The 22,505-nt window shown below is 37.8% G+C and overlaps 1 protein-coding gene and 1 long non-coding RNA gene across 4 annotated transcripts in view; one reads left to right on the top strand and one right to left on the bottom strand.

Moving 5' to 3' along the window:
- MED27 (mediator complex subunit 27) overlaps positions 1-22,505 on the bottom strand; it is a 247,720-nt gene that overhangs the window by 107,814 nt on the left and 117,401 nt on the right. The window contains exon 4 of the mRNA XM_072430758.1: positions 1,589-1,682. Within this exon, the coding sequence (XP_072286859.1) occupies positions 1,589-1,682 (94 nt within the window). The remainder of the gene's footprint in view (positions 1-1,588; positions 1,683-22,505) is intronic.
- LOC140343859 (uncharacterized) overlaps positions 1-22,505 on the top strand; it is a 101,348-nt gene that overhangs the window by 2,227 nt on the left and 76,616 nt on the right. For 2 of the 3 annotated variants that reach the window (XR_011923422.1, XR_011923420.1), the window contains exon 2: positions 507-637. This is a non-coding gene — a long non-coding RNA (uncharacterized lncRNA). Of the gene's footprint in view, positions 1-506; positions 638-18,186; positions 18,624-22,505 lie in introns of those variants that run through there. The other variant, XR_011923421.1, reaches the window with a different exon arrangement.

Below are 22,505 nucleotides of genomic sequence, written 5' to 3'. Positions count from 1 at the left end.
TTATTTGATGGGGATGCCTTATCATCGGGGAAACACAGTATATATATATATATATATATATATATATATATATATATATCTCTTTATAATGAAAGAAGAATTTTAAATAGGAAATGGTATTGCATTACTGCTGGTTGAAGCTAGAATGCAACTTGGAAAGCCAGATACATTCAAACAAGTGGGACAGGCTCCATAACGGGTTATTGCACCTTAAAAATGTCCCTTCATGTTAGGAAAGTGTGACTGTGTCCGTGTGCGGGTCACCAAGCATCTTTCACACATGAATAAGTAGCAGGCAGCTGCCTAGGTGTCCACTGATATCCTCAAACAGTACTGCAAGGAATGCTATTTCTGCCTGACAAAGCAGCTTTTGTTCCCATAGGGAGACACAAATGCTTTTTTCTTGCACTTCCATGAGCTCATAGAATATATATGGTGAGGAAGATGAGTGTTGTGTCCTAATTCTCTTCTGTCAAAGCTAATAGTAGTATTCTGTTATTCCAAAGGTGCAGTAACCCCTGTGGACATGCCAATGATCCACACCATTCTCAAATAGACACTGAAGACCGCCAAGGGCTCTGAATCTTGAAGACCAGGTGAAGATGGAAGCTAGCGTGGGCACTGCAGTGCTGGAGAGGTAAGGTTGCTGTGGTATGCAAATAATGTGAAAGTAGCTCATGGGATGGAAAATTGTGGCTTGATCCTGGGAGTTAACTTCAGCTTTAGGTACACCACTGTGACTCGAAAATATGGAAAAGTGAATACAAACCCACATTACACAACAATACAGAATGTATTTGCAGTGTCGTTTGTATTCTACATGTGTATAATGTGTGAAAGTAGCAATGGCAGAATAAATGAACCACAGCACCAAATTATTGGTTCAGGGCTCTCTACTTCTGCAATGCAGTTTATATGTTTTTATGAACGCCAAAAGAAGCCATTTAGATTCCCTCCTAATTCAATCACATTCAAGACATAAGAGAACAGCCTAAATAACTGTAAAAAAAAGCTTACAAATACAGGCTGTGAGGTGTTTTTAATCTGCATTTAATTGCAAAGGGGACCCAGCTGTCAAGATAACAGCAGGACAGGTGTTATGTCTAATGGATGTATAAAGTCTAGCAAAACTGGTATGGGCCCCAGGTTGCTGAATGGCTCTAATTGGGTTCTCCTAATGTGGAGTATTTGTAAACAGTGCATCAGTTAAATCAAGGAAAATTGAAACGCCCAAAAATCTTCAAATAAATATTCTACAAGACTCCTAATTTTAGAGGGCCTGTTTACTGCCCCTGGCTGCACTATATGCTGGTGTGCTGAAAGCAGGTCTCTGAAGAAGATTTACTCCTAATACGGTAAGGAAAACAGAAAGGGTGTTCGCTTAAGGATTTATTCCTAAAATGTATCGTTTTTGTTGCAATGTTGACATATTAGGAAAGTCAAAGAACTTGGTACTGCTGTCTTTTTCCACTATGGTGTGGAAATATTTAACAACAAAAACAAGAAGCCAGTAAAAAAAAAAAAAAAAAAAATGCTGCAGCTTAAATAGGAAGAAAATGTGCAGCTGAGCAGCTAAGATGGAGCTTACCAGTAACATAGCTGATGAGCCGTTGGGTCTTGATAAATGAATGGTCATCTCTGGAAACATGCGATCGATGCGGCTAATGACATCATCAATGTAACTAGGAGGGAGGACACACAATTAATACTTAAGCGCAGAATATTGCTGGATAAATAAACTTCAATTTAATAATTAGAGTACCCAGTGATTTTCTTACGTGTTTTGTTGACTGCAGTTAACATAAAAAGGTGAAAATTACAGGGTTTAAACACAAATAAAATCTTTTTTTTTTATTTAAAATATATTTATTAAATATAACAGTTCTACGAAATAGACATTTAACCAAAAATTGACAATAATAAAAGGGGTCACCCTCCCAGGTTCCAGTAAGATACCAAGTAGTTTAGTTGTAACATTTAAGAAGATGGACTTTAGAAGTAACATTTAATGTTTCAATGAAACCCTCCCAAGTTTCAAAAAACTTTGGGGTTTCGGATTCTTTGGAGTAGGAGGCCTCAGCCCATTCCATTTTAAACAAATGCTGAAGCTTCGTGAGAAGCAGCTGGAGCGAGGGGGGGGGGGGGGGGTCTGTGGAAATCCAACAGTGGAGAATAGATTTTCTACCAACTGCGGATAATAAAAGTAACAATTGTTTTGCACCACGGGATTAGCGAATACCATCTCCATTTACCATACTAAATATTGCCCAGGAAGGTGTAAAAGGAAGGAAATTAACCAGGTGTCTTTGGATATATCGAGCAACTTGTCCTCAAAAATGTTTAATTAAAAAGCAATCCCAGAAGTTATGAAAAAGATCAGCTTGGGGTGCACCACATTTAAGGCAACTGTTTGACTCTGGTAAACCCATATGATGCGTCTTGGGATGGGGAGATATATATGCTATGAAATAATTTAAAAAACATTTCACATTACTGAACCAAAGGCACTGCATTCCAGGACACTTGCAGCATTTGTAACAAAGCCGATGAGTCCAAATCTGGGAAATCTTGTCCCCAACTCACTGGACCTGTTGTTAAAGTATCATAATCAACAATTTCTGCAAGCAATTTATAGAATTTATATATTGCTTTAGTAGGGGACGGGGCAGAAAGAGGCAATGTATCCAAAGGGTTGTGTCAATCTGTAGCCGAAAGAGCGTGAGCAACCGATGAACTATAATCCTGTGACTGGAATAGAGCAAACAAGTTACACCTAAGTTCTAGGAAATTTCAATTGCAATTCACAAAGGGAATGGGGTTTACATGTTTTAGGGTTTAAAAATGATCTTACTGAAAATATGTCCGCTGCAACCCATTCCCGGAACACCGGAGAAGTGAAACTGGGAGTAAAATCTGGATTCCCAATCAAGGGAAGAAAAAGGGAAGTATGGGCATTAAGTGTCCTACTACAAAGAGTATGCCAAAGGAGCCATTGTAAAAGCAGTAGTGGGTTGCATTCAACATGGTCCGGTATTACTACCTATGAAGGTGCAACAAAACAATGGGGTGTAGAGAAAAACTCAGAGCAAAATCAATGGAAAAAATTATAATAAAACAAGGTGACATCAAGCCAATCTTTGAGGATAGGTAGCAGAGATCCCTCACTGTATAACTCAATGTTGGGCAAATTAAGGCCCCCATGTGATGTAGGCTGGTGTAAAATGGCACAGCGGATTTTAGAGTGCTTACTACCCCAAATGAACTGCCAGAATAATCCATTAATATAATAAGTTTGTTAAAATGTAAGGAAGATTGCAAGAGAAGAGGACGAGATGACCACGATTTGAAAGAGGCCTGCATAGCGGTTAAGGCAGGTGAAAAGTTATAGTCCGTATTTCTGTATTCAACAAAACAATTGGTCTATAAGAAGCAGGTGACTCCAGGTTCCTAAAGGGTTTAGGGATAAGGGGGGTATGAGCCTCATTAAAAGAGGGGAAAGGAAAGATGGTCAGAAAGGATACCATTAAAGATCTTTTTTAAGTAAAGGAAAAAGGAGGTTTGTACATTTCAGCCGGTAAACCATACGGCCCCAAGGTTTTTCCCATAGGAATTTCAATTTCAATTTCAGAAATCTCAATTGGGGCATTAAGAATCTCTTGCTGCAAAACATACAAACAGGGCAACTTAGCCTCTTAAAGTAGGGTACTCAGATCCTGTAGGTCAGGAGGTTGTGCTGAGTATACTGAGGAAAAGTGTTGTTCCAGAAGACTCAGGATGTCTAGCTGAGCATGATATCTGGTGCCTTGTGTGGGGTCACGTAAGGTGTATTGCTTTCTTAGGTCCATTAGGAGTAGCCAATTTGGACAAAAATGTACCTGTTTGATTACCCCAACGGCAATACTTATATTTAATGTGTTTAGCTTTACGTTGAGCTAGTGTATGAGGGTGAATATCTAAAATCACAGCTGCCTGAAGCCAGGCACACCTAGTATCCTCAGATGGATTCTACAAATGCGCAAGGTAGGTCCATTGATACATTGTTATATAATTGAACATGAAGTTTAGCTTCTTAGCCTGTTCAATGCCCCTTACATAAAGAGTAAGGTGTCCTTTCAAAACTGAATTCCAGTGCTGGAAATTATCCAAAAAAATTGCTTCAGGATGAGATTAAATTAGCCTGGAAAGAGGAAGAAGAGTGATTTGAAGGGTACTGCCAACAGGAAGGGATATAAAAAACGTTGGGTAACTGCAAATGCAGTGAGATCCGGGCATGATCGGACAAAACAACTGGATAAGAAATAGATTGGATACTAGGGAGCAGGGAGTCGTGAGTAAGGAAAACCTCAATACGGGAGAAGGTCTTGCATGCTCTCGACCAGCACGAGTATTCCCTGGCCATGGGATTTCTCACATGCCAGGGATCTAAAAATGAAAGGTACTTAGCAATTCGGTGAACTGGGGACACACTGCCAGTTCTATTAGAGGTAGATGAATCTAGTTTTACATCCAAGATGCCATTAAAGTCCCCTGCAATAATTTAATACATGATCAAAAAATGCGCATTGGGTCCAGTGAGGGCAAAAAACATTAAGGAAAGAATTTGTAGTGCCCTGGATGCTTGCTTTCAACAAAATGTACCGAGAACCAGGGTCTATCTGAGAGTCAATAATTTGGATGGGTAGAGATCTATGGATTAAAATCGCCACGCCACGTTTCCTTTTAGTATAAGAAGTTAACATTTCCCCCAGGCATCCTCAGGGTATCACCTGCCTTCAAATGCGTCTCTTGAAGATACAGCAGGTCAGGATGATAGGAACGCAAATGTTAAGTCACCTTGCGCCACTTGGGATAGTTGAGGTTTCCCACATTCCAAATAATAATTTTAAGGGTAGATAAAGGGACCGAAGGGTTGTTACTAAAGTTGGGCAAAGTACCCATCATTATCTAATTGAAAAACATAAAAAAGGGCACACAATCGGCCAAAGCAATACTTTGGCCAGAAAAAACAATAAACATACATCACATCAATTTTGCAAACACCATAAAAACACACAGATGGAAGCAGAAAGATAAGCTAACTGATATGTAACTTCATTAGTGGTACAGAGGGACAATTGTTGCGGTACATTACATAACAATGCCAAATGAGGTAACTAAAAAACACAACCATTTAACCGCCATATTACAAAAGAAAAAGTGATTAAACTCGCGAAAAATAATTTTTTTGAATTTTTTTCCCACTTTAAAAAAAGAGCGAAAGGGATTGTACTTTCCCATAAACAGGAAAGACTTGCAATGCATAAATGAAGTGATCCCCAAAATAAAAATAAAAAGGGAGACTATGGTACTTCAGATAATTTACTAGGAATAAATAGGAAAGGGAACCTGATTTACCATTGGGGAACAAATATTGTGTGAAAACTCATAAACCACGTTTTTTTTTCACCTGAAGTCACATGATTAATCTCTTTCACATGATTAATCCCTACACTCTTATTTAGGAGTGCAAAGAAAATCTAAATACATACAAAAATAATAAAAACAATACTTGTAAGACAAAACTATTAAAATGGATTCTTCAAAAATCTGATATATATGGTTTGGGTATATTTTGAATATTTAGGTCACCTAACAATCTCTTAGGACCCCTCAGGAACCCAGTGGATTAATCCAAGCATCCAAGTATACATTCCTTACCAGAAGCTACACATAGGTCCTATCTTTACGTACACTAAACTTCTTTTATACTATAGTACAAGCTTTCTTATAAGAAATACTAAAGTAGGGAAATACTTTAGGGTGGAAGTGAAGAGATGTGGGAATAATGGTAGATAAAATTGCTTAAAGTCCTAAGACATACAAAAGGCAACTGGTGACAGGTCTACCAGAATTCACCTATGGCAGAAATTTCACCCTATAGGTGTAATTACCCTTTTAACAGAATTATGTGTCCTATTAACATATATAATGCAAATGTTTGGTGAAGGATAAAAAAAGAAGATAACTTTTTGTAAAATTATCCTTCAATTCATAAAACTGGAAAAGGAAACATTACTATTTAAATCACAGCCACCAAATTACAGCTAGTGTGTGGTGGCAAATGTAAAGACTGCTCTGAACAAATGCAAAGCAATGCACATAAAATCACAATCAGGAATAAGAGACTTTGATTTGTGAGGTCCTCTCACACTTTTCTCTGGTAGAAGTGACAGACAGTACTATTACTGCAGTCCTGAGCCAAGCCCCAGATCTTCTTCTGAGCTAAGCAAAACCACATTGTCCCTTTGCAGAAGAACAAAAGTCGATGCTAACTATATGCTAATAAAGACATAAGGCATTTTTCTTCTGCCAGCATGCAATCAATAAACATCTCCAGTCATAGACACTGGCTGCAGCCTCAGAAATATAATGAACCAAGCTAAGGCAGAGTGAGATCAAGACAAATTGGAAAAGCTTGTTGAAGAGATGAGGTGGGTGCCATTCCTGCATGCAGCAATCTATCTGCAGTAGAACTTCCACCTGAAAAAGATACTGTATTCAATTAATGACTTTACATGAAATATGTGACATCACACGAGCACAGGCAAAAGAGCATTATTTTTATTATTTTCTTTTTAGTAAAATCTTAGGATCGCTTACACACAATGTACACAAAGCTAAAAACCCAATTTTAGTCTTAGGTTACCACCACTGAACATTTTGCAATCGTTTTCAGTAGAAAAAAATCCGTATTGTTTGTGGACCAATATGCCAAATAAAACGCTGCATAAAAAAAGTAAATTAACTGCATGTAATTATTGCCAGACACACAACTTTTATTAGTTTTACAAGACATTTATGAGAAAACTAATGGAGCCATAATCAGACCTTTATATGTGGATGACTAGAAAAAGTTGCTCTAGGCATACAACAGATAGTATAATTTGCTATATAAATTGGCTAAAAACCAATAAATAAATGCCAAACACCAGGCAAAACATGTTTATTTTTTTGTTTTAGACAAACTGGGGAGGCACCATAATATTTTGTCACTTTTTACTAGAAATTGTGTTCACACTAGTGATATTTGCTTTCCTGGACAGTAAGAGATGAACAATAATTCTAATGTTTTCACTTAGGGTAGGGAAAGGTTAAAACCTTTGTCGGGTTATGTTTAGCTGTCTTAATGACCCATTGTCAAAGGTACAGAAAGGAACGTGAAAGTGTTGGGTGGTCCTTAAAGTCCTAAACACTATGATATCACTGTCATTTTCTGTGTGTGAAAGGTGCAATGGTGAGTCGACGCCTCCCCCCTATATTGCCGAAAGGGTCATTTAGAAAAGTCGACACTGGTTTTTAGAGTGTTCAAGTGCGTAAGTTAATAATTTTATCTTTACTATTGTTGGAGGTAGGCCTTAACAGATTCTAGTCTGACTAAATAATAATTATAAATGAGTTACCAAGGTTTAAAAACAGAATTAACAGAAAGACAAACAATGGGATATGTAAACCTATGTCCATCTAATGAGTGGGTGCTGTGGTGCAATATGGTTACAGGTCCCTGTTCTGGCATTATCCTTCTCTATGGAAGACTTTGCTGGTACCTTCTATAGAGGCAGGATCATCCTTCAGAATTTGTCAAAATCTGCAATTTTGATTAACGTCTGGACAGATGGTTACGTGTTTGATCCTGACCCTTCTTGTGGGGCTGGTGCGATGCTGCTCAGCTTCAGCGAAGACTTAAATAGCAAATGTATCCCACACAACGTGCAAGAGACATGCTGTTCATTTCATACACCCTTCATGTGAAGTTGAGAAAGTGTGTGTGTGTGTGTGATTTTTTGGAAGTACACCTCATTGAACTGTATGGATCTGGGAACAAGAACAGGAAGATGTAAAACATTGACAAGCTAAATAAATTGGAGAAGAAAAAAAATGTGTGTTTATTAGAGAAAATAGCATTTACATTGAAAGCTGTGCATCTGTTAATAACTGTTTCTGCTGATTAAGAACCCCTAAACCGTGCTCCATCAAACCTTCCACTCCCCCTCCTTTTTCCTTGAGGTTGATTTTTCATTTATTTATTAACCGGTGATGAGAAAAATAATAATTTCAACTCCAGCTCAGCTGTCGCCAGCACAAGCCTCTACATGTTAGCAGATCTGTCTTTCTAGCAACACCAATTAACAATGTTTAATAGAGCAGAGTGGGAGGAGAGGTATTTGGAGGGGGTGCTAAATGACACACGTTCCAAAGTAGGGTGGCAATTCCCCCTAGCTAAGAAAATAATTTTGATTGCCAAAAGGCCTGTTGTACTGCTAACATACAAAAAGGCAATAAAATAGAAATTGGTAAGACAAAAAGATAAAGTGTTCAGTAGATCGATGTAGGTGCACACCTGGCTTACTCATTGGTGCCTGACAGTTCAATGACAAGGTCACATAGGAAACTCTTGTATGAGGTCAGAGAAGCCTGGATGCCCAGGCCAAGTTTAGTGGGTTCAGTAATCCTTAAGTCATTTGATAATAACCCGATGATGAACTTGCCTATGTATTTTTTTTTAGTCACTTTAGGACCAACATAATTCCTAGTATTTACCACCTCTTCCCTACCAGACAGTCCTTACAGTTTGTTTGACTTTAAGTAGCTCAGTTATTTTTTAGTCTATCCAGGCAAATTCAGTACAAATTTTTTTAGAACAAACATTTGTTTTTGGGTAATATTTAATAATAAAAGCAAGGTAAAATAGATTCAGCATTAGCAAATATAGCGACCATTATGAGTGGTTGTCATAGTGATCACATTGCCAGAAGCCAATTTATAAGACTCCTTGAGATGTCAGCTGTTTAATGACTGCTTTATCATCGGGTCTGGTGTGCATACCTGCACTTTAGGGACATTAAAATCCCAGGGGGTCAGGAGAATGATGTGCTATTCATTAAAACAGGTGCAGTCCAGAAGTAGTTAAAAAAAAATTAAGTAAACCAATGTCCTCCACTATTATATTATTATAAACAGGGAAATATACAATATTGGCTAATCTTAACAAAGGGAGATTTTAAACAAGCTTTGTATTGCTTTTATTTTTCTTTAAGAAGATTAAGAATGTGTTTTTTACTATGGTTGTCTGTTATGGTGATCACATAATCTGTAGCCACACACAGGTGTACACAGCTAGTTTTTGACTATTTAAATGGCATAATAAATTGTGCGTGATAACATTCATTATCAGATGACCGGCATCTTGAGATTAAAGTAGCAACCTGCCTCTATTCCAAACTCTGCTAGACTGAAATCAGCTTCACAAGAAAGAGCCTAGGTTCCTTCTTGGTTAGGGGTTATTCTATTGTGGAGTAGTCCTTTTTTGAAATTCTGTGTTGAATTGTTGAAGCCTGACAAACATGACACAAGTAGGTATAAAATAATACTGTCAAGCAGGTGATTCCTGAGGAAAAAAGTTCTGGAAGCATCTAAAGACCAATAAACCACACTGGAGGGTAGCAATGCCTTTAAACATAAAAAAGATGTGGGAGCCCAGTGCCAGTGACAGATGAGGTGAGCTGCTGCCACATCACAGAATCTCAAAAATGTTGCCCTGTCGGAGGTCCTGGTGCGACTGCACAATGCTCCAGTCCTGAACAAATGATTGTGGATGACAAGGACTTCCGTCATTTGCCATGTACCTGCTGCCATTTATATATTTAATTGCAATTAGCATTTATTGGCAGGTAGTGAAGGGAGCTGCTTTTTCTTAAAGATGCCTTTGAAGGGCCTGAATCAGGAGGGAGGCCCCTGAAAACCATGTGTGGAAACACCTTACATAGGACTTTGTCAAGTGACACACGCGTGTGTGTATCCCTACATTGTAGTAAACACGAGGACAGGAATATTAGAACATCAGTCAGCTTTTAAAATATGACCAGTGTGAGTGGGCGATGTTAGACAGAAAAAAAGCAAGTTCTAATCCATTCCCAAAAAATTAATGAAATAAAAAAAAAACCTAGCTATGAAGTGCAGCTTCAGAAAAGAGACAACTTCTAAATGTCCTTCAGAAAAACCAGCAGTTGTGTCGAAGTTGTAAAATTCATGAAAATGATTTATTGATTATTAAATTCTAATACAACCATAGCACTTTCTGTGCTCTGCAAACTTCCATTTTTTCAACATGCTACTGTGTGTGCAAAGGCAGCAGTAGGTTTACAGCAAAGGTAGTGCTGAAGCCAGTGAACATATTGATCTTTCATATCTCTTTTAGGACATTGCAGATAAAAAAAAAAACAAGGGACTGTCTCAGGTAAATTTCAGAAAAAAAGAAAAAAAAAAAACCAAGAAACCAAGAGGTTTTTTAATAGTCGACCGTTTCCCTTACTGCTTTTCCCTTACCGTCATAAACAAATGTTAGGAAAATGGAAGAATATGTTTCCTCCCTCCAAGCAGAATTGGTGCATGAGCAGCTCAATCACCAGGCATAGGTATTGTCATCTGGAGGTGAGTGACAGTGCAATGCACTGTGTAAACTCTGGGCAGGTCAGCCGGGGGGCTACAGAGTTTTTTTTTACTTTTTTTTTTTTTTTAGGTAAGTATGCATAGCAGGACAAGTTGGCTATCAATAAAACCCATTCATTTATGCTTAATGGGAAAAGGTTTTTATTTTTTGCTTTAATTATATATATATTTTTTTAAAAATACAGGTAACTATAAAACAATTTCCCAAGTGCAAATTTCATCAGGGCTGCAGATTGTTCCTCTAGGTCAAACAATTATTTGCCAACAAGTTCCTTAAAAAAACACATGATGCTATTTAAATCCAGAATGCACACATACCTACTTAAAGCTGAAAAAGGGAATAAAGTTGAGACTCACCTGACGTCACCTCCATGGGGAAAAAAAGCCAGTCTGCTAAAACACCAAGCTTGCAATTGGTAAGTCTGTTTTATTCACGCTACAACCGAACGTGTTGAAAGCTCCAGTCCCTTCTGGTTGACTCTCTTTGAATATAAACTTGGAAAGCCTGGCATATTGTCACATATGTTCAGATATTATATAAATACCAGCAGATGAGACACTGGATGAACACCAGATTACACGGAGCTCTCACTTGATTAAAATATAAAAGATGAAACTTGGCCAGAATACTATCTGCATGGAGCTTGTATCTTCTCCCCGTATTTGTGTGGGTTTCCTCCAGGTAATCCGGTTTCCTTCCACATCCCAAAACATGCTGTTTGGTTAATTGGCTTCCCCTAAATTGACCTTAGAGTGTGTAAAGACATATGACTATGGTAGGAACATTAGATTGTGAGCCACTTTTAGGGACAGCTAGTGATATTACTTTGGAATTTTTGGGCTATTATTATTATTATTAAACAGGATTTATATAGCGCCAAGGATGATGATTCAGTCGGAGATGGTTTGATGAAATACCAGCTTAGAATGGTAGCAGCAGCAGAGGATGTGTTGGAGTCCAGGTGGATAAATCAGTCCAAAGGCAGGAGGTAGAGTTGTAGAGTATAATAGTATGTCCTAATCTGTTCCAATTCCTGTGTCAATTCCCTGGATTAATTCTCATTGCACTTATAATTTGGGCACTTGTTTGGGCACAATTCCCTGGATTAATTCTCATTGCACTTATAATTTGGGCACTTGAGATTTGGGCACGTGACCAGGGTCCCAACGTGACCTTGCCTGTTGTTTAAATAGAAGTGCTTTGGGTTCTGATTAAGGATGGACTATAAGACTATAAGAGCTGTGGTATATGTTGGGGCTATATAAATACAGTATAATTATAACACAGGTCAACAAAAATAGTTTTGATAATCATCAGAAACCACAGCAAACTTTTCTAAATCAGTTTTTCGAGCAGAATTTAGATCTGTTTTCAGTACAGTTCCCGAGTTATATGTACTATTATAGTTAACATTGTACATGCATGTATTTTGTACTAAAACGCAAGTACGTAAGAAGTGAATGTTAATACATCTTCAGTGTGAAGTAAAATTGGGCACACTGTGGTATGGATCTACTGAACAGTGTCAGTCAGGTACCATTGTTTTTCTTCAGAAATGCTTGGAGTATGATTTTCTTATGTACTCTTTGTCTGGATTGTTCCGGTACAGCATCCAGCAGTTGTCAGCTATCATACTTTCATTTCAGAAACCTTGGTAGCGGTGCTCCATTAACTGAATGTCATGGTGAAAACGTTCTCCTTGTTCGTCACTCACCATAACAAGATTTTCCAGGAAGAATTCTAGATGTGAGTGCAAGAAATTATTTTTTAATGACATGAGACAACCCAGTTTCTAGTTTGAATCAAGCAGATTCTGAACTCCTTGCTTGTATGCAGGAGACTTATGGTTTCCCAGGAAATTTTCACACAGCCACTTGAATGCATCCCAAGCTTTTAGCTCAGCTGCTGAGATTGTTTGAAAACATCATCCTGCAAAACAGACTTGATCTGTGGCCCTATAAATATCCCGTCCTTCATTTTTGCAGTGCTTTTGTTTGGAAACTTCTCATCAAAGTACAGAAAACCCATGATTTACCCATGGCCTTCACAAGGTTCTTCATCAAGCCTAACTTGATATGGAGAGGTGTCAGAAATATTTTATGCAGATGAACCAGAGGCAGAAACTTGACACTGTTTGTTCTGGGCTCAAGGTATCTCTTGGTAGCCAATCACGCTTGACATAATGGTCTCCCGTTGATCGGCTGTCCCACAGGCAAAGGAAAACGCAATATTTTGTGAATCCTCCTTGCATTTCCCATCAGCAATCCAATGACCTTTAGATCCTCACAGATGTTCCACTGGTGTTTTTATACTGGATTGCTTCAAGTAGTAACTTCATGTTGTCATAGGACTCCTTTAGGTTAACTGAATGGGCAATTGGAAAACGTGGTTTGGAATTACCATTAGCCAGTAAGACTGCTTTCAAGATTCTTTTAGAGGAATCAATGAAGATACGTCATTCAGATGGAACATGCTCTTGTGACAAACTTTTAAAGAGTGCATTTATATCATGGCAGTAGCACAGTGAGCCATCACTAGTGTCAAGTTATGATTTTGTTTTCTAAAGTGAGTTACAGTTACACCCTTTGCAAGTGCGTCTGTTTAAGCCTTGAAGCAAGAAGTTCTGCTTTGTCTTTGGAACGATTTAGATCACGAACGAGATCACTCAGCTCCGCTTGTGTAAAGGTTCTGAATCTTCATCGGCCAAGTAATCAGGATCAGATAATTCAGTGTTGTAAATGGCTGCAACTCCAGTGGATTCCTCATCACCGTCTACAGAAGCAAATCCGTCATGTGGCCAAACCGGAACTGGCAATGAATCATTATGGGGAACAGGCCTAATATGAAGCCTGGGATATACAATTTTGTGCTTAGTTTTACCTGAGAATCCACTTTTGTCATGCGGCAAAAATAGCAGTCGATTAGATGGTCTTGTGGTTCTCTCCACACCATTGGGATAGCAAATGGCATTGCTGCTTTAGGCCAATTTAGCCAGTCACGCAGTCTGTTGGAACAGCTGGTACAGATGACATGTGGAGCCCAAGATTTATCCTGGTCACCAAGCGGACAGACAAAATTTAATTTGTATATCTTTTTAAGTTCTGTGGTAATTTGGTGACGTTGTAAAATGATAGCACATATCAGTGCTGTGCTATATGTCAGAGGCACGTGTGTGTGTTGATCAGTGACAGTGTGCCTTTTGCTTATATTTTTACATACTTTTTTTGGGACTCTGGCCTGTAACAATGCCTTCGAGAAATTGTAAGGCAACTGGCCAAGTGCAATCAAAGGCAAAAAAAAAAAAATGAAACACCGTAGACAAGAAAATCGCGAGGACCGGAATAGAAGAACTTGCCACGCTGAGCAAGAGAGCTACTACATCTAGAGCTTCAGAGACAGTACAACAGCATTAGGCCCAACTACAGTATAAAAGAGATACAGCTATTACATCTAGAGCTTCAGAGACAGTACAACAGCATGAGACCCCACTACAGGAAATGAGAGAAAGAGCTACTACATCTAGATATTCAGAGACAGTACAACAGCGTGAGGCCCGACAACAGGATAAGAGAGATAGAACTACTACATCTAGAGCTTCAGAGACAGTACAACAGCATGAGACCCGACTACAGGAAATGAGAGAAAGAGCTACTACATCTAGAGCTTCAGAGACAGTACAACAGCATGAGACCCGACTGCAGGAAACGAGAGAAAGAGCTACTACATCTAGAGCTTCAGAGACCGTACAACAGCGTGAGACTCGAGTACAGGAAATGAGAGAAAGAGCCAGACGATCATTCATCCCATGGCTCAAAGGAAAGCTCTCGAGGCCCTTTATGTCACTCAGAGATCTGAGAGGAAATGACAACCTGATGGAAGGAGCTCTGGTACTACTCTGTGGGGACTTTCGTCAAACTCTGCCCATCATCCCAAAGTCAACAGTAGCTGATGAGATCCACACATGTTTAAAACATTCATGTTTGTGGAGACATGTGCAACAGATAACTTTAAAGCAAAACATGAGAGTACATCTGGGGGATGAAAGTGCTCTAATATTCTTTAAAAAAACTTCTTGAAATCGGAGAAGGTAGGTTACCACTTGAGTCATCAAAACTATCACAATTTTAACTGGTAGCGAAAGAGGGACATTCTTGTTGCTAAAAATGAACATGTCCACGAAATAAACAATCAAATACTTGCCATGTTACCAGGCGTAGTGACAATGACAATGAGGTCATTAACTTCCCAACAGAATTCCTAAACTTACTTGAACCAGCTGGATTACCACACCTTCTTTTACTTAAAGCTGGCTCTCCAATTATTATACTACGCAACCTCGACCCACCAAAACTTTGCGTTAAGAAGCTGCTGACCAATGTAATTGAAGCCACTATCCTAACAGAAAAGTGAGAGGGTGAAACAGTTTTTATCCCAGGGATACCACTCATTCCCATGGATCTCCCTATTCAATTTAAGAGATTACAAATTCCAGTGATACTTGCGTTCTCTATCACAATCAACAAGTCACAAGGGCAGACTATTACATACTATGGAGTGGATTTAGGATCGCCCTGTTTCTACCACAGACAACTTTATGTTGCTTGCTCAAGGGTGGGTTCGCCCAAGATTTTATTTATTGTTGCTCCTGGAGGTGAAACTAAAAATGATGTTTATAATCAAGTTTTGTGTTAAAGTAACATTATAGTCAATTTGTCAAAGACTTTACATTATAATTTGTATATTGTACTTAAACTTTTAAAACCTGTAAAAAAAAAACATTTCTTTGAGTTAACACTATAGCTTTATTTGATTCCTTTTCCTGTAGAATATAAAATTGTAATAAATAAATACCTGGGCAACTCCATTCCCAACTATTCACTTTAGATCATAAAAAAGCACAAGAGGGCACTCTTTGCATCTGGAGGAAAAGAAGTTTAAGCTCCAGATAAGGAAGGGATTCTTCACTGTAAGGTCTGTGAAAATGTGGAATAGGCTCCCTTAAAAAGTAGTTTTAGCAAGTTCTATAAATTGCTTTAAGAAAAAGCTGGACAGAATATTACTGGGTATTGAAGATTTGAAGTAAAAATAACAGATTGTTGATCCAGGGAACATTCGATTGTCTCATAAAATCAGGAAGCATTTATTTTTCCCCTGTTGAAGAAAAATGTACCAGGGTTTTTTGCCTGCCTCTGGATCAACTATGTCCATGGGGGTTTTATATATAGGATATGCTTATTTCTCTATGGATGGAACTTGATGGACTTATGTCTTTTTTCAACTTGACATACTATGTAATTATGTAACAAAGAATGGTAAATCAGTATGGGGAGCATTTTTTATATAATTGAAATCATATTTTTTTGTAACAGCCAGGATCGAATTAGCATTGATTGTTGTCTGGCTATCTATGGTGAGAACTATATCTTGGTAAATTCAATGTGAATGGGAGGTTTCTGTATACACCCAATACTGGTTATGCTGGCTGAATTTTAGCAGACCCGGGAAAATACCTGCATTTTCTCTATCACAGTACAGTGCTCTGTAAATACAGAAATGTCCACTCCCATTAGGGAGAATAGGATATTTATTGCACCAAACACAGGCAAATGTTAATATACAGGTACACTATGTGTCAAAGGTCTGAGGCCTTGATTTCTATGTACCTGGACATTTACAGCATCTACAGTTAGATGTTATATGCCCTTATAAATCCTGGCATTGTCACAAACACAAAAATAATCCCTATAAACTGTATTCCAATCTAGTCATATTACAAAGTAATAGGACATTTTTTAGACTAGCAGTGTTTTTGTGGCTGAATTTACTGAGCAGTAACAGGCATTTGCTAGTGACTACAAAAGGATACACACCAATTGACACAGGCTCCCTATAAACATAGGCACTTATATATAGCATGTAGACATGTACACATAACTGAAGCATTTATGATATAAGCATACATACTACTGCATGTACTTAGTGCAGTTTGTATGATAGAAGGATATTTGTTCTGTATAATGATCAATAAATCTATCTTGTGCCTAATGCATGATGAAAATACAAACATTTCCGGGTATCTCCGGTCTTATTTGTGGCTTTAAACAACACATGATGACAGGTTGATCAAAGACATAAAAACTACAGGCTGACCAATCACATTTCAAAAAATCAGTCAGATTTTTTCAGAAGACAGACATGCTTTTGTCTCCCTCAAGATAGAATGGAGGTATCTGTCTAGGTCTCCTCATTCCAGTGCTACTAATTGCTCAGGTAAAAGACCTCCAATATTCACATTGTTTCTGTACGTCTACCTTCCACTGATGTCTATGGCCATCTTTAGTGCCAATATGGTCTATAACAGGGGTGCCCAACAGGTGGATCGCGATCTACCGGTAGGCAATGCGACTGGATCGGGAGCCCTGCCTTTTAAAATAAACTCTACCGCGCACAGGAGTTATTAAGCCCAAGTTTTTATTGTTAGTAGATCATTTTGACTTGGTCATTTAAAAAGTAGCTCGCAAGCCAAAAAAGTGTGGGCACTCCTGATCTATAATATTTATCAAAATCCACTCTCCACATCCTCACATACACTTTACTGGACATTACGTGGTAAATTCATGAAGCATAAGGAATGAAATAATGGATAAAAGTTTATTTTACAGTTCAGCCCCTGGCTCTGCAATCTATTTGTCTGAAATGGCTTTAATTTCTTTGAAATAAGCTGTTGGATCTGATTCATCTACATGTTGATAGCTATTGTTTAAAGTGTGTGAGCAGAAGCCAATTCTGCCATTTAGCAAATACAATAAAAAAAAAATTGTTGTGTTCTGAAGCTGCCCACACCTGAAACCACTTCTTTGGACAGTTTATTATTATTGATATTGAGCAGCGGGAAACCAGAACCCACAAAGTCTTCCTCAACCATGGATTTCTTCCTTGGGGGGCTTCTTGTTCTTGGCTCTGCCATTGTACGCCATAGGTTTTTGACAATAGACACAATTTGACTTTCCAGACAGTATACCTAGAAGCAGCTAGGGAGCTCATGCAATGGCCAACTTAAATGCTTAAAATGTGAGATGCATTATTACTGTAGTTTATTTATAAAGTGTAGACAAACGATTGTGCAATGCAATAGGTTGTGAAAATTAAAATAAAAGAACTAAATAAGGCTATTATTAGTGGGTGCTTACTTTATTCTTGAAGAAAAGGCAAAAATGATAAAAACAGAGCCAGTGGTGGTATAGGGGGTGGATTTGGAATAAAATAATGATATAGCAGTCTAGCATAACTTGTATTTCTTTTTCAGTATAATGGTATAGGTATTTTGGAGTGGACTGCCAAATCTGCTCATGTTTTAAGATGATCAGGTTAAGGGTAAAGGTTTGCATGCTTATAGACATATCAGGCAATACACACTTGGATGTACAACATAGGGTGGTGTGGAAATGTCAGCCAGTTGACATTTAAGGCAGTTAAGTGTCACCTTTGAGGATGAGTCCACAGGAAATTCATTCTTAAACTCTTTCCTTATGAATGGGCACATTTCGATAATTTCATTGCTCAAGTGTAGAGAAAGGTATAAAGGAGGTTATACAGTTACTCAAAATAAAAAAATGAAATTATTGATCTGTCAAAGTAAGGAAATTGTGGTAAAGTCATAATGTTCCCTAAATATACCTATTATCTCTAATTTTTTGCAGAAATATCTGGGTGTGACCATAGCAGCTCCATGTTCTGCAGCAGAAGGGGATGCCCATCTTCGTGACAGCAAAGGGAGCCAGACAGAGAGTGATAGAGTTTGGACAATGAGTGAGGGTACACCAGGGACTGAGACTGTGAGGCCAGCTAGTATTGAAACAAGGGGTGCAGGGGGTCAATATCAACCTTAGGTGTATCTTTTTATAAGAACCAGTAGGAAAAAGTAAAATGAAGTACGTTGGGATCAGGATCACCCAGGGCACATATCATAGGAAATATCTTAAGTTTCAGGGACAGTGAATATTCTTGTTTACTAAGACTATTCCAGTGTAACAAGGCAGAAGCTGCAGGATGGTAGTTTTTCTTCCTGGTATGCATTTAGTTTTGTTCTATAACTACCAAGAACGTTTAAAGATTTAGCATCATAAAGCCCCATGGATGCCAGAGGAAGGGGGGGGGGGGGGATTGTGAAATAATATCTGAGAAAACAAGTCTTCCACCAACCTCCTAATGAAATGCTCTCTGACACCTTGTGTGTCTGCCTTCATTAGTCGTGATACATGGCACACGTTCAGGCGCAGGGACTGTTGTTTACAAGGAAAAGGAAAAAGCCCAGTGTGAGGAAGAGATTCTAGTACAAAGTGTCCAAAGAACGTCGCAGACCGCAACTTGCCACAGACATCTATTGATTTAATTAAATCCAGGAGGCTAAATGCTGTTTAGATTAATGGTGTCGTAGATTTTCTGTTCGCCATCTTTTTTAGCACACCTGTCTCTCCTCTTGTCTCATTTTTAACTATATTATGACCAATGCAAATCATTTAAGTGTCTTTTCATCCACTGCAGGCAATTTATGAGCCTTGGTAAGACAGGAAAAGATAAACTGGAAACTTTATCTGGAAGTTCATCTGAAAATAGGTTGCCAAGATAAAAGTTACAGAAGAAGTTACAGAAAAAAAATAGCAATCACATCAATACAACAGTTCTATGAAATACAATATTTAAAATACCTTTTTAAGACAAGTTTTGTAGCAGTCATGTGATTTTTCTTTCCTTTTATTGGTAAGCTGCTGGTCAAGGGTTGTGTTAGAAAAGTAACATCAGAAATCACACTGATCTGTCCAGTCTATTCCTTTAAAGACCTTCAAACAAGAACACCCAGAATACAAGGTACACCCTGCCACTCCCCTCGCTCACAATAATAATCAAAAGTGAATAGATACAAAATAATATATTACACCAAGGCAGTATTTACACCTCAGTTTTGCAAAAAACAATGCATACATCTGTACTGTACCAGACTTCAATGCGTTACAAAACAGAATTTTATGCTCACTATAGCATACTGACATACTAGGCTGCTATAAGCAACACTATTTATAGTACAGCAAATAAGTATATGGAGTCTGATGAAAGGTTTTAGTGTGGTATAACAATTTAGCTGGTTAAGAAATACATATTTATGGATGTCTATGTATTGGACCAAAAGGAGGGATAGTAGGGTGGAAGAGAGGAAAACCTGGATTTGTATCCAAGAAAGAAGTCTACCCCCTGTAGCAGTCTAGGTCTGGAATCCAAGAAATGAAATGTATTGTGGTAAAAGGTAGAAGAAGTTGCAAAGACCTCTGCAGTATTGTTAGATTAGGAACTTTTAGTACACCAATACAAACACAAATTGTTTTTATGGATTGAGTCTCGTCAGCTTTGCACAGTGCCAGTTGCTAAACTTGCCTTCTACTCCCACTCTCAAACTTCAAAAACAACAAGAATAACAACTAGGAGGGCTCCTAGAGATGACACAAGAGGACAGAGAACACAGGACCGTGCCAAATTTCTAACATAATTAACATACTTTTGCGGTAATCAAACACAGCTTTTATCTGTATCATTACGGGACCAAATAAGAAATTAATTTTTTGTTTTTACAAAAGCTAAACCCATTTACGTATGAAGGTCAGTTTGGCCGCAAGCACAGCCCTGGCACAGAAGTTTGAGCTGCAAATAGGCAGGGAATGATGAAATTTCTGGTTCTCTGTGAGCCTGTGAGAGGCCTAAATATGACTGTTGTAAGTATGAGCTGAAAGTATATGGTGAAGGAGTCTGAGGTATAAAGCACTAATGATGACCTCAAGGCTCTGCAAAGCTGTTGTGTCAGGGCTTCCTTGCACATTTAATGCGTCTGTCAAAAGGCCTGTTATACATGCACAGGCAAAATTTGACAATATCCAGCAAATCTAAGATATAGAGCAGAACGCTGAATTTTTATCAGTACCGTGAAAAATGAAATGCATCCAGTACACTTTGAAACTACTAAACCGTAGTGCCCTTAACCCAATCCGTGCTGGGAATGATTGCAAGACTGCTGAATGATCGCTGAAGACCTTTTCATCCACAAGTTATGTAGAAGGTAATTCTAGATAACTTGTTGCATTTTTTATTTATTTTTGCTGTGTCCGCTCACTTTTCCATATTCCACTGGTTGCCAAGGAGTGGTCGGTACACACACTGAAACTTTATTTAATGATTGATGTTTGAAGTAGCAAAAGTTCATGTTTTATTTTATTATTCTAGGAAAAGCAACTTCAAGAAATGTGCATTATTACTTGAAACTAGTTATGCTTTGCATAAATCTTCCAGATCTCTACAGGTATCCAGCTAGATGACATTTTTACAAAGTAATATCTTGATCTGCAAAACCATTTAGAAAAAACAAAGTGGATTTATATCCTTTGTAAATAATGACTATATTTGAGCAATATATTTAAATAAAAGTTTTGTGCCCAGAGTTCAGCTTTAAAGTCATTTGAAAATATGAAAAATGAGAAAAACTGCGGAAATTATTTTATAAAGGAAAACAAAACTAAATTTATTTTAGTAGACTTACCTGGTATGATTTAAAGTTTGGGTGGACAAAGTAAAACCATTTCCAACATTTTTTTTTATTCTTCTTAAAAAGAAGTTTTCAGTTTATTTTTGAAACAACATATATTCAAAGAATAAAAAATGAGTTCTTTCAGTTTTCGATGGATTTAGTGCAAAGAGTCGCTTCTTGGTTTCTTATAGGTTTCTGGATGTTTTGTGCTGTAAAGCCAACTATAGAGTGCTGGCTGTTTCCACCCAGCTTTGAGAATCCACTGTATCCTGGTGCATTCATACAAACAAATATATATAAATGAGAGAAGACCAGTGTAGTAAAAAGGTAAAAAAAATATATGTCACTTTTCAGCTTTTTCTAAATACCGAAATACAAGAATTCCAGTCTCTATAACATGTTCTCTGTTTTCTTTTTGCCCTAAAGAGGTGTAAACAACAAAACACCACACCATTGTAGGATGTAATCTTTAGTGATCCAATAGGGTCAGTGGTCCCCACTAAATTCTGGCCTTTACTATAAAAACCAAAATAAAGCGCCTTAAACATAAGACAACGATATACAGTGATATGCTTTCTGCACAGACACCTCAAATGTACACATAAAAAATATATTGTAAAAGCTACAATCAGTTTGTTCACTTATTTGAAAATGATGAGCTATTGCAAAGTTTCAAAAACAAGCAATTAAAATGAAAGACAGTTTTGTTAGTTTGTAGAAAACCTAAATATACTTTCAGTTCAACAATCCATATTGTAATAATTTAGCCAACTTTGCAGAACAAAAATGGTCAGAAATCTGCAATAGATTGATGGGCTATTTCAACACAATTACTATAATTAAAAGTCAAGTAGTATCTACAAAACAGTGAGTGCTACATATATTTCTCTAATTGAGTCCACAATTTTGAGGGATATTCAATCAAAAAAGCCTCCAAATATAAAAGAGAATGGAGGGCATGCAAGTAAACTTTGGTTCTCTTTAAAACTATTTTTCATCATGTTATCAATATTTAGGATGCTGCCAATACCTGTTGTGCACAATACATATTTCAAACCACTTCAATGTGCAAGGCATCTATGATGAGGCCCTGTTTTTTATTTTTGTTTTGGTAATTCAATTCTAAAATAAACCTATTCTTTCCTGCCTTTCTCATGAAGCTATGCAGCTGGCTGGTTCAACAGATGGAAGGCCAAATGTTACTAATTCACCTACTTTAGACTCCCAAAATTTCTATAATTATACATAGGTACATTTATATCCCACATGTTAATAATTTCAGAAGGGTAAGACACGGGTAAATACAGAGAGACCCCCACCCTACAGCTTCTGGCATGATGGCAGATGGCACCGATGCAATTGAATTAAAGCCCATTCTTACATTTTCCACAACAAGTAGGTGGGGGTCAATCAGCAAGGGAGGTTGGAAATGTAATTACACCTGTGGCC

Source organism: Pyxicephalus adspersus, chromosome Z (assembly GCF_032062135.1).
Source record: "Pyxicephalus adspersus chromosome Z, UCB_Pads_2.0, whole genome shotgun sequence".
Lineage (NCBI taxonomy): Eukaryota > Metazoa > Chordata > Amphibia > Anura > Pyxicephalidae > Pyxicephalus > Pyxicephalus adspersus.
The sequence above is the reverse complement of the archived record's forward strand: the minus strand, read 5'-3'. Positions and strand labels throughout refer to the sequence as shown.